Below are 13580 nucleotides of genomic sequence, written 5' to 3' on the forward strand. Positions count from 1 at the left end.
TCGATATGGAACATGTGGAAGTAACTGGTCAACATAAGTCATTACCACACCGTACCCCATACCTTTCGTTTCATAATCCTTACTACACATGCCAGCCCCTTGGTAGGGTTCGAGCCAAATAATATATCCACCACTTGTGCCTCCATACCAAAATTTGAATCCGTATCGGATTGGTTTTCCTTTTATGAATTGTTTGCACCCGTGACTTCCGAAGTATGGGACCATCGATTCATCGACAGAACGATGCCGCACGTGAGGCGCAAATTGTTTGAATCTACTATTCAGCATACACAGTAATGGGCGGATTTTCCCAAAACGGTCTGATTTATCTAAATTGTCATTGTTGCATACATGCAAATTGGAAAAGATGAAGTCAAATCGATCTCTGGACATGGCATTTGTTACAAGGTCGTTGTGACTGTCTTTATCCGATTGCCAGTACATCTTTCTGCGTGACACTGTTACATATCCACTTAGCAGAAGTATTGCAATAAACACCAACATCTCATCTTCTGAACAATCACCTAGTCTATTTCTCTTGGCTGCGTACTGATTTGTGTATGTGACCATCATTAGAAGCACTTCGTTATCAAAAAACTGTTGGAAATATTCAAGCGGTGTTCGCCCTTTCTTCATTCCAACTGTGAACATTAGAGGCCATACAGGTGTTGGATTAACAATTTCACCACTTTTCCAGATATATTTCTTGAGGTTTAGAACTTTATTCTTCGATAGCCTTGCTGGGTTGTTTGTGGTTGTTGTTGTTATTGTTGCTGTTTTTGTACTGCTGGAGGGTCCTGGAACAACATCAGAGGTGAAGGATTGTTTCCTTGTTGCATTCACAGCATTACCATTGGTAAAAATGGCCAAATCACAAAGCGCAGTAGCATTGAGCTGACTTGCTGGTAATTTATCTACACTTGGATTTTCTTCAGCACCAGAATCTTCATCTGTTACATCATCAGTTGAATTTTGAGGAGGGTGTAATGTTACATGCACACCAGTATTAGGTATTTCCTCACCTTTTGATCCTAACATGTCCAAAAGTTCCATCAGTGTAGATCGTTTTCTGTCAATACAAAATGACAACATATTACCCTGACGTCCTTCTGGAAGGACGGTTGAAAACATAATTGAATTACAACTGACGAAAACTTTCAATCGTAATATAAACCCATAAATAATATAGGTTAATTCTTTAAGATATTATATGACAAGTTTCAGAATTATTGACGCAGTATGAAAGAAAATATACATACCCATCGATGACAAGATCAGTCAGTTCGTCCATGGTAAAATCGGCCCTATCTTCAAGACACAGTTTCTCACTCACTATGAACGACACCGTCAAACTGACTGTCACAGCGCGCAACCGGCTCTGCCTACTTCATATAACAATACGTCACGGTCCGTTGCAACAATGCGTTATTTGCAAAAATAAATAATTTCAACAGTGAGTGACGTCGTCCTTCCAGGGTTATCTGGGTTAAGTATTTGGGCGTAACATTGCAGAGTGATATGAAGTGGGACAAGCATGTAATGGCAGTTGTGGGGAAGGCGGATAGTCGTCTTTGGTTCATTGGTAGAATTTTGGGAATATGTGGTTCATCTGTAAAGGAGAACGCTTATAAAACACTAATACGACCTATTCTTGAGTACTGCTCGAGCGTATCCCTATCAGGTCGGATTGAGGGAGGACATAGAAGCAATTCAGGGGCGGGCTGCTAGATTTGATCATCACGCGAGTGTTACGGAAATGCTTCAGGAACTTGGGTGGGAATCTCTAGAGGAAAGGAGGCGTTCTTTTTGTGAATCGCAACTGAGGAAATTTAGAGGAACCAGCATTTGAGGCTGACTGCAGTACAATTTTACTGCTGCCAACTTACATTACGCGGAAAGACCACAAAGATAAGATAAAAGAGATTATGGCTCGTACAGAGGCATATAGGCAGTCATTTTTCCCTCGTTCTGTTTGGGTGTGGAACAGGGAGAGAAGATGCTAGTTGTATGAGGTACCCTCCACCACGCACCGTATGGTGGATTGTGGAATATGTATGTAGATGTAGATGTAGAGTGTGAGGTATGATATGGTGGGTTTGGAATCTGAAGGACTTGGAAAATTAAAGTGATCAATAGTGGCAAGTGATGATGGTGTACAAGGAGGTGGCTTCAACAGTGACAAGTAGGGATTCAGGTGGTTCATACCACCATCCAACTACATCCCTTCCCCCCACCCCCACCCCCCTCCCCTACCCCCTCCCACTAAACCACCACCAGACCAGTTTCCAGGAGTTTCTTATCTATAACTTGAACACACCATGTTTCCCTATGTCCAGAACACACACCTCACAACAGAAGAAAGGACAGACATTCACAACCTTCAAAGAGAATCCAATTCCATCATTCTTCCAGCAGACAAAGGCTCCATCATTGTCATGTTGAATGTCAGTGACTACCTGAAAGAAGAATTCTGTCAGCTGTCTCACTCCTCAAACTACAAACTACGCCACAGTAATCCCATTCTAGCGGCCCATCCCAGAATATCTCATCCGAGTCAATCTCCTTTCTCGCCCCTATAACACCCTCCCTTCCACCCTCCGCTCACACCTCTAAATGCTTCCCAAATTTCAAAAACCCAACAATCCAGCATGCCCCACTATAGTTCGTTATTGTGATCTCAATGAAAGAATTTTCACCCTTATTAACCAACTTCTACAATCAACAACCTGAAGCCTTCCCTCTTATATCGAAGACACTAATCACTTCCTTCACTGCTCTCAACCATCCCCACCTCATTATCACCTCGAACCCTGCTTAACACTGTTGATGCAATGACAGCTGTCACCCCTTCCACACAAAAAAATGTTCCCATACAACCTGGCCAACTGTGAATGGAGTATCTCCATTGACACTAATTCCCTTTGCAAGTATGCTCTAGATTTCACCAAGACCTTCACAGCTGCTCCATATACACCAACACCCCTCATGTCTATGGCCTTGTAGCTACTGGACACTACCTCTCTCAACATCCTTTCAATTCCAAAAATCTGCAGCACAGCCTTGGGCATCCACCTGGCACCTGTTTGCGTGCCATCTACAGGAAACCTTTCTAGCCTCCCAAAACCCCACAACCCTCTGCCGGTTCAGGTTCACCGATGATATCTTCACCATCTGGCCTCAGGGTCACAACACACTATCCTCATTCTTCCACAGCTTCAACTAATTCTCTCCCATCTTATAGAGCCAGTGTTATCATCAGTACTTACAACGAATCTGTCAAGACTTCCAGCTACTTTAATAAGTTGTTCTGTTCTGTTTTTTGCCTTTTCCTGCATTGGGCACCTGAATATTTTCTTAAAGGAATTATGGGTGTGAGAAATTCTGAAAAAGTATTAAAAATTGTAGCAAACTGAATATCAGTAACTAATAAACAAACACAACTAATAGGTAACATGTGTAGAAATTTTTTAGTTGATATAGTGGCACTAGTGAAGGGAAGAAAGCAACCAAAGCTAAAATAGCTGATGGTACAAGTTAGGACAGGAATGGCAAACAAGACAGGACATGCACAATATGTCTTGAGCCAACTAGAAATCACTGTTATGAGGAACTATGATTGGGTTATTCATGCAACCACAGTTACTTCTTTACATTATTTATTTTTCTCATCTACATGAAATTACAAAAAATTGTTGTCTCTTAAAAGATATTTCAATGGGAAAATTAATAAAAATGCAGTACATTATTTCCAAAAAGTAGTAAATTATGAACAAAAAGACTTGACTGGGGCACCCAAGATACCCCCTCTCAGGTGTGCAATGTGTTTCCTATGGGGAACTTGCTAAAACTATTTTGGGAACATCAACTTTTTTATTGGCAAGCCATGGCAATAACAAAGCTAATGTTTCAACAATTCAAAAACATTTTAACAGGATCTTCCGTCAGTTCTCGGCAGAACAACATTACTTCCCACACTGTCTGTTCCTACATATTCCCATGTTCCTGTATTCTTTAAGTTCTTTTCTTTTATTGAAGTTGTCTGTGTAATCCATATAGACTGCAGTTTCAATTGTTAAGGCTTTCTTTTTACTGGTACTTGTATTACATCTACATCCATACTCCGCAAGCCACCTGACGGTGTGTGGCGGAGGGTACCCTGAGTACCTCTATCGGTTCTCCCTTCTATTCCAGTCTCGTATTGTTCGTGGAAAGAAGGATTGTTGGTATGCTTCTGTGTGGGCTCTAATCTCTCTGATTTTATCCTCATGGTCTCTTCGCGAGATATACATAGGAGGGAGCAATATACTGCTTGACTCTTCGGTGAAGGTATGTTCTCGAAACTTTGACAAAAGCCCGTACCGAGCTACTGAGCGTCTCTCCTGCAGAGTCTTCCACTGGAGTTTATCTATCATCTCCGTAACGCTTTCGCGATTACTAAATGATCCTGTAACGAAGCGCGCTGCTTTCTGTTGGATCTTCTCTATCTCTTCTATCAACCCTATCTGGTACGAATCCCACACTGCTGAGCAGTATTCAAGCAGTGGGCGAACAAGCGTACTGTAACCTACTTCCTTTGTTTTCAGATTGCATTTCCTTAGGATTCTTCCAATGAATCTCAGTCTGGCATCTGCTTTACCGACGATCAACTTCATATGATCATTCCATTTTAAATCACTCCTAATGCATACTCCCAGATAATCTATGGAATTAACTACTTCCAGTTGCTGACCTGCTATTTTGTAGCTAAATGATAAGGGATCTATCTTTCTATGTATTCGCAGCACATTACACTTGTCTACATTGAGATTCAATTGCCATTCCCTGCACCATGCGTCAATTCGCTGCAGGTCCTCCTGCATTTCAGTACAATTTTCCATTGCTACAACCTCTCGATACACCACAGCATCATCTGCAAAAAGCCTCAGTGAACTTCCAATGTCATCCACCTCGTCATTTATGTATATTGTGAATAGCAACGGTCCTATGACACTCCCCTGCGGTACACCTGAAATCACTCTTACTTCGGAAGACTTCTCTCCATTGAGAATGACATGCTGCGTTCTGTTATCTAGGAACTCCTCAATCCAATCACACAATTGGTCTGCCCATGTTTAACACCTCTTGTAATTGTCTCATCAAATATTGTTCAAATTTTACTTGGTTCATTTGTTTAATGCAAACTGTTACATAGCCACAGTTCTGAATATATTGTTAATGTTAAAATGCAGCACAACCACACTCTCAAAGACTGCATTATGTTCCCTCAACCTCCTCCATTTTCCTGCATTTATTTCTGTTTGTCTTATTGATATTGCTTAAGTTCCTTATGTATTCTGTAGTTGCACTGATAATTGTTTCTTCTTTTAATTGGTTTGTGTATCACTCTCCATGTTTTATACCTCCTGATGTAGCCTTGTCAAGTATTAATTTCATTTTGTTTTATTAGTTTTCTTTATTAATAGAAACTTAATGTATGCATGCTGTTTCTATCTACTCCATTTTTATTTATTTACAGATCAATTTTTTACTATTTTATTGCATTACCACCACACTGGCAAAGATGTTACTTACTGTATGTTTCTGCTTCAGTCTAGATATGTTACTTCTCTTCCAATGTTGTTTGCAAACATTGTAACTTCTTTGGAGATAATACTCCGTAAATGTCTGAAGATGGCCTTGTAAGCCAAAAACCAGTGAACACAATAAAAATTAATACTGTAGATTTCAAAAACACATTTTTCAATAAATGAACTTTCCTATTAATCACTCTACAACATAGAAATGTTATTTGCCAATGCATTTTTATTTAAGGTCTATTTTATTCTGATGTATATTCAGTATATACAACAACAGTCATGAAAGAAGATAGAGCACTAGTTTTGCACATGCACCATGAGGAGAAGCAGGCCACTCCAACCAACTGAAGACCTCAAGACCCACCTTTTCGAGGTTGGAATGAATCCCACTCCCATGACCAAAAATGTAAAATACTAATTACTGAAAAAAAATTAACATAGGACACCAGTTATGACATGGACTATATGCAACTTGCAGACAATGACACAGATGGCTTGAGGGTTGAGGAATGGGCAAAGGGAAACAACATGAACATAACTGAGCTTCATGACGTGGTTATTATACTGATCTATATTTTGCAAGTTTTGGTACAGAGGAGCATCAAATTCATTAAAATCATATTCTTAAATCACATCATCTACTGGTCTCTGAGTTTTTCCATCTCTGGAAACAACTGCGTTATTTCGAGAAGAAGATTTATTTATTTTCTGGGAGACAAATTGAGATGCTTTGAAGAGTGATATTACCTTTGAGTATATGGTTGCAATGCCCCAAAATTATGATATTCATAACAGTAAGAAATGTGACATTTATTTACACCTTTAGAGGTTCCAGTTGACAATGCTTTCTCAGAATGACAAAATGGAACATAATACTTATGGAAAGATATTAGAAACTGCATGAAAACTGCCTTTTTGCTGTTGAGATCACAAAATGTGGAGAAGCGATGATGTATACAATGAGAAATGCAAGGCAAAGGAAATGGATTGACATCTTAGAAAAACTAAACACGACCCACAGCAGCAAAATCTCTTGGAATCTAGTAAAGTAGATAATAGAAAACAAAAACCTATCAAACTGCACGACAATAATAATAGACCAGACTGACACCACTTAATGCTTAGAGAGAATGTCAATGGAAAACCAGCTGGGCCAAAAATATTATGTGAGCCAAAGAAGGCAAGAGAGAGATTCACTACCTGTTTCTTCTTAAAATTTAAACATGACATCAATAATTTTTCTAAAAAATGGTAAAGCAGCTGTTGTCGATGACATTTTTTGTAAAGCAAATTAAAGTTTTTGGACCTATTGGGTATTAGCACAGAAATTCAAAAGTAGCTGCCTTCTGAAATCCAGATAAAGTTCAAATATGTTCTATAATTATCTCTTAAAACACCTAGGTAGTTGAAGAAAGCTGGTGTTGGAGGAAAGGATCCAGATGGTTCTGGTTCAGGTTGTGAAGCAGCTATTGAACTTCAGCATGTTGTGCTACTGTATGGTCAGCTTTGTAACTGGCCACAGTTTAGCAGTTGTCATTCATTCTTGTGTACAACTGATTGTCACCCCCACATAAAAAGCTGTGCAATTATTACAACAGAGTTGGTGTATGACACAGCTGCTCTCATAGGTGGTCTTGTCTCTGAAGGACTAGGGTAAGTGTGTGACAGGACTGGGGAGGGATGTGATGTGTTGGTGCATCGGGTAGGTCTTGCACCAGGGAGCTCCCCTGGGATATGACACTTGTGGCGAGCATTTGGTAGTGTTGGTGACATAGGGAAGGACTATGGGAGAAAATTTACATGTTCATAAAATCCAGAATATGCAAGCTGTTCACACTCTTCAGTAGAAGCAGAGACAACATTACCAGATATTACTACAATGTCTGCAAAGAAAATCACTCTCTCAGGGCAGAACGATTTGAAAGTTTTCACTGAAGTTAATTATTGGCCGGAAAATGAACTTGTTATGAGCGGGACATGTGAGCTACAGAATGAAGATGCTTCTGTTTCAACAGATAATACTGGCAGATCATTTTCTGTGGATTGGTTTTATATGAAGTCAGAAAACTGCAGAGAGTTTTAAGGACATGGTGTTGTACTCCTGTGAAATGTGCTGTATATTGCTTTTCTCAGATGCTTTCTAAAAAATAAAATAAAGGGTGAAGTTTTTTGTACAGCTACAAAGTTTTAAAACAGGGAAAAAGCTTAACCCCAGAGTATTAGATCATGAAAAAAGTTCTCATCTTGTATAAGTATTTGCAACTACAGAAATATGAAACAATCAATGAGGCTGTTTAATTAGAACAACATTAAATCATTTGAGAAATGGAAAGCTGTATCAATAACAATTCCTGATAGTTTATTGTGTTTAGCTATACAATCCTTACCCTTGCATGGTCACTCAGATGAGTTCCTGGAAGTGATAACTATGGAAATTTCCTTGAAACTTCCAAGTTACTTGCCAAATTTGATTCAGTTGTGAATCATTATCTTCACTAAGTTAAGCAACCAGACAACTATGTTGTGCCTTGTCTTTCTCTATGAAGCCAAAATGAATTCATCAAACTACTCTGATCATGTCACAATAGAGATTTTTAAGAAAAATTTTAAGGCTAAGTATTACACCAGATATACTGCATAAGGACCAAATGTCTCAAGTAATTTATTATCAACATAATGAAGGTTCAGAAGTCTTAGCAGACGAATACTTTATTGACCTCATTGTATCACATGGGAAATCAGTTGGTGCAACTGCAGAACATATTTGTGACAAGTTACAAGAAGATGGTCTGAAACTGGAGTACTAATATGGATAAGGATATGATAATACTGTGACCGTGACTGGACACATTAGTGGTACTTGGAGATGTATGTGGGATATAAACCCCAGAGCAGTATTTGTGCCATGTAGCAGTCACTCACTCAATCTTACTGGATTACATGCAGTTACTGCTGAAACAAAATCTGTGACCTTTTTTTTATTTTTCGGCAGTGTGCAAAATCTGCACATTTTTCTGAACCTTTACACATACGTGAGATGCTCTTAAACAACATGTTCCAATTAACATAAAGAGATCCTGTGACACAAGATGGAGTTCAAAGTATAAATCTGTACATGTGTTTGCTGAACACACTGAAAGCAGCTTTGTAAGCCTTGAGTGATGGATCAGAAGAAACCAGAAATCAAAAGAGATGCAGGCAGTTTGTTGGTTTGCATTATGACCCATCCTTTCTTCGAATTCCTTTATTTTTGGAGCCAGTACTTAGCGAATTGAATGATGCTCAGATATACCTACAACAAAGAGGACTTGGTCTTCATTGATGTGTTCAAAAGCCAAAAGCACGGACTATTTCGTGAGGAGACGCGCGATTCTCTAGGCACAATGGTCGTAATGCGTAATAGGCAGACATCTACCCAGGCCATCAAACACAAATTCCAAATTGCCTCAGGACCCACTGCAAGTACTATGATAATTATGTGGGAGATGAGAAAACTTGGATTTCATGATCAAGTGACTGCTCACAAGCCACACATCATACCTGTAAATGCCAAATGACGCCTCGCTTGGTGTAAGGAGCGTAAACATTGGACAATTGAACAAAGGACAAACATTGTGTGGAGTGACGAATCACAGCACACATTGTGGCAATCCAATGGCAGGGCGTGGGTATGGCAAATGCCTGGTGACCATTATCTGCCAGTGTGTGTAGTGCCAACAGTAAAATTCGAAGGCAGTAGTGTTGTGGTGTGGTCATGTTTTTCGTGGCGGGGGCTTCCAGCCCTTGTTGTTTTGCATGGCATTATCACAGCACAGGCCTACATTGATGTTTTAAGCACCTTCTTGCTTCCCACTGTTGAAGAGCAATTCGGGAATGGCAATTCAATCTTTCAACGTGATTGAGCACCTGTTCACAATGCACGGCCTGTGGAAAAGTTGTTACGTGACAATAACATCCCTGTAATGGACTGGCCTGCACAGAGTCCTGTGCTGAGTCTGGGCATTTTGGAATGCCGACTTCATACCAGGCCTCACCGATCGACATTGATACCTCTCCTCAGTGTAGCACTCCGTGAAGAATGGGCTGCCATTCCCTAAGAAACCTTACACATCTGATTGGACGTATGACTGCAAGAGTCACAGCTATTATCAAGGCTATGGGTGGGCCAACACCATACTGAATTTCAGCATTAACGATGGAGGGCACCACAAACTTGTAAGTCATTTTCACCAGGTGTCCGGATACTTCTGATCACATAGTGTCTCTCTCCTCTCACCCATCATCTCCCAATGTTCCACCATCCGGCTACAGAGGATGGTGGTGGTGGTGGTGGTGGTGGTGGTTAGTGTTTAAAGTCCCGTTGACAACGAGGTCATTAGAGACGGAGCGCAAGCTCGGGTTAGGGAAGGATTGGGAAGAAAATCGGCCGTGCCCTTTCAAAGGAACCATCCCGGCATTTGCCTGAAACGATTTAGGGAAATCACGGAAAACCTAAATCAGGATGGCCGGAGACGGGATTGAACCGTCGTCCTCCCGAATGCGAGTCCAGTGTGCTAACCACTGCGCCACCTCGCTCGGTCGGCCACAGAGGAGCATTCCCCTCATGACTTGGTACCACCCAGGAATGGAGAAACAATCATATTTTCTACTGGGGTTTTGACTACCTCTCACTGTGCCCTGAAATTAAGAAAGCCCTACCCACTATTTTTCCCATCACTCCCACAGTGGTACTCCATGGCCCACTGAACCTACACAATATAGTCGCCTATCCCTACAAAACCCCTGCCCCTAACACCATGCCTAATGGCTCATATCCCTGTCATGGACCCAGATGCAGATCCCCCACAATAACCTACTCTGGTCCGATCGTAAGTGTCACCTATCCAATCAAAGAGAGGGCTACTATCTATGAACCCAGTCATGTGATCTATAAGCTAAGCTGCAACCACTGTGCTGTGTTCTAAATGGGCATGACAACCAACAAGCTGCCTGTCTGCATGAATGGCCACCAACAACCTGTGGCCAGGAAACAGCTGGGCCACCCAGTTGCTGAGTACACGGCCCAACATAAGGTCCTTCATTTCAATGACTGCTTCACAGCCTGTGCCATCTGGATTATTCCTATGAACACCAGCTTTTATGAATTGCCCAAGTGGGAACTTGTCCTGCAATATATTCATTCTCGTAACTCTCCTGGCCTCAACCTTCGTTAGTGTTGTTCTTCGCCCAAGTATCCCCGTCCCCATTTCCACTCCAGCACTAAACAGTTTTCTATTTCACCAATGCACCCACAGTCTTCTTACTTCCTCCCGACTTATGTCTAGCCTCCTGACTGCACCTAGCTGCCCTGTCTCCATCTTGTCCCCATATGCTCCCACAAGCAGCACAGTTCCCCAACCCTACTCTGTTCTCTCTCTCTCTCTCTCTCTCTCTCTCTCTCTCCCTCCCTCCCCCCCCCCTCCACCCCTCCCTCCCTCCGTGCCCCAACCACCTTCTCCCCCCCCCTCCTCCAACACCCAGATTACTTCTCATATCATGTATAGATGCTCGCTGTCTGTCCTCAGCAGACAGCAAAAGTGATCATGTGAGGGGGAGTTGTGTTTGCTGAACATGTGTCTGAGTATGTTGTCCAATTTAGAAGAAGGCCTTTTGGCCAAAAGCTTACTTGTTTAGCAGTCTTTTAGATGTGCCCATCTGTGACTTATCTCCACTATGTACTGAAATGTTTAATAGTCAATATTTTCTGTCACCCTATTTTGTTACAATTGTATTGGTACCTACTAACTGTTACAGTTTCAAAGTAATTTGATTTTCTGATTATAATTGTAGGATTTGAAATTAAATAATTCTCAAATTTGGATTTGTAACAGCTTACGAGGGGGCACAATATTTTAAATGTATCCTGGAACTCAAACCCCTATGGTAAACCAGTGACTCTATAGTTGGAGTCATGAACAATGGCAGTCGAGTATAGAAGAGTTCTGCGCATCTACATCATGCATACTCTGACAACCAATAAACGTTTGTTAGTGTTATCAGCAGTCTGCTGCAAATGTCATAGCCAATGCGACCATTAAACATGATTGCAGTGAGTTATTTTTATTCCATCTGTTGTGAGTTGTCAAGGATGGTGATGGTGGCAAGTAAGAAATTCTGCACAAGCAAGTGAGACACACAATTTGCAGCATACACACACATTCTGTAAGTGCAGAGTATGTATATGCACTTACTGCAACTGTCACTTGGAACCCGCAACAATGCAATCCCCGTCTATGTCTTGAGCTGCATGAATTGCCATCATTTACAGATTGGACTATAGACATTATTTAACTTTTTAGATAAATAAAACAAAAATACTGATGTACTACTCCCATTTTTACTTCATTTTTAAATACTGTCTGTTTCACTCAGAGTCTAGGAAAAAGGCAAAACAAATTATATTGTGTATTCGTAAAGTGATAAACACAGATATAAAATATTATGCAACACTAGGCACTCTTGAATATTCTGTAACCCATCTTCATAGTAAATTTTTGGAATATATTACTTCACTTCTAAGTGACAACAGTAGCAGCAATGTCAGCAACAGGAGCAGCAGTAGTAGTAAAACTGAATAGACTAGGATATATGTAGAAATTTAGAAGTTGTCCCTTTCCCCATCCATCAGCTGTGAAGGGAAGAGGAAAGGAAGAGAGGGAGGATGGGACAAAAAATAATACTGCTTTCAGTACTCTCTGCCATATAATGTATGGCAGTCCAGGCTATGTGACTGCAAGTGTAGATGTGGGACAAACTGAACACTGACTTCGAATTCCTCAGATGTAAATGCCAAATAAACATATCTCAGTCACAAGTTCTAGAAGTCAGAACTAAGTCTAAAACTGGCAATAGCTTTTACTCCAGATAGACTAAAAACAATGTGAATAACATAGTGTAGTGTAGGATTTCCAAAAACACAAAATGCTTAAAACCATACTTACATAACATCTCTGGTTTAGTGAAAAATCCATGATGATCACACACGATAATACAGGCAAGTAGCATAACGATTACAACTGTAAAACACACAAAATCCCACAGAAAGTGGGATAGCCAGTATGTTATAGGATTCACTCCAGCCATAAATTTTATTTGTTTTGACTTCGCTACTCTTTCTAACAAGGGAAGTGTAACAAAGTTGGATACCACATACAAGACAGCAAGAGGTGTTAACACCACCCAAAGCAGACCAATTATTTCAACTGGAACAGTCTCTTGTGGCTCCTGCAAAATGATAAAAATAAATCAAAAAAAGCATTTATTACAGTTCATAACTTTTAATGCATAACATGATTACATTCAATGAGATAAGAGAATGGAAGTTACTCACCTTTGTCTTAAACGGATGATAAGAGAAAACAATAGAAAACTTATTGTTGAAGAATTTCAACATAGCATTGCTCATGATATTTACTGATATTGGAAAACCATGCAATGCTACATTTGAATACAATGCATTTGCCTGCACACTATTACTATCACATTTAAATTCTGCAGCAACAATTATTTTCTCTCTAAACCTTGCAATATTTGAAACACCTTGTTGGAGAAGTACATCTTCTATGTCATTAGAACTGCTGATAACAGTCAATGTTGACTCTGTAGATTCAATTTCTTTCTCATAAGACTGTATTAAATCCTCACTGCACAATCCAGGCTGTAAAAACACTTCGGTTCTTCCATAATCGTTCAACGAAAACACATGTGCAGGGATCTCTTTATCAATAACCATGTATTTGAGTGACAGAATTACTGTGTAACTTACAAAACCTACTGCCAATAGTACCTGAAAATTAACCAAATGAAATCAATAAGACAATACAGAATATGAAATTACAAAAAAGAAAGAAAACTTCATTACATCATTAAAAGCTAAAATGGTTCACCGAAACTAATACAGGAATTATGAATTCCTTCGTCAACTTAATGTATAAAATTTCTCGCTACATATTCATGCTTTATTAA

The 13580-nt window shown here is 40.1% G+C and overlaps 1 protein-coding gene across 2 annotated transcripts in view; it reads right to left on the minus strand.

The window, feature by feature from the left end:
- The window catches only part of LOC124605138 (phospholipid-transporting ATPase ABCA1-like), a 423943-nt gene that overhangs the window by 98859 nt on the left and 311504 nt on the right, over positions 1-13580 (minus strand). For both annotated transcript variants that reach the window (XM_047136621.1, XM_047136620.1), the window contains 2 exons: positions 12946-13401; positions 12557-12839 (listed from right to left, as the gene is read on the minus strand). In XM_047136621.1, coding sequence (XP_046992577.1) covers positions 12557-12839; positions 12946-13401 — 739 coding nt within the window. The remainder of the gene's footprint in view (positions 1-12556; positions 12840-12945; positions 13402-13580) is intronic.

The sequence above is a fragment of the Schistocerca americana genome, chromosome 3 (genome assembly GCF_021461395.2).
Source record: "Schistocerca americana isolate TAMUIC-IGC-003095 chromosome 3, iqSchAmer2.1, whole genome shotgun sequence".
Classification (NCBI taxonomy): Eukaryota; Metazoa; Arthropoda; class Insecta; order Orthoptera; family Acrididae; genus Schistocerca; species Schistocerca americana.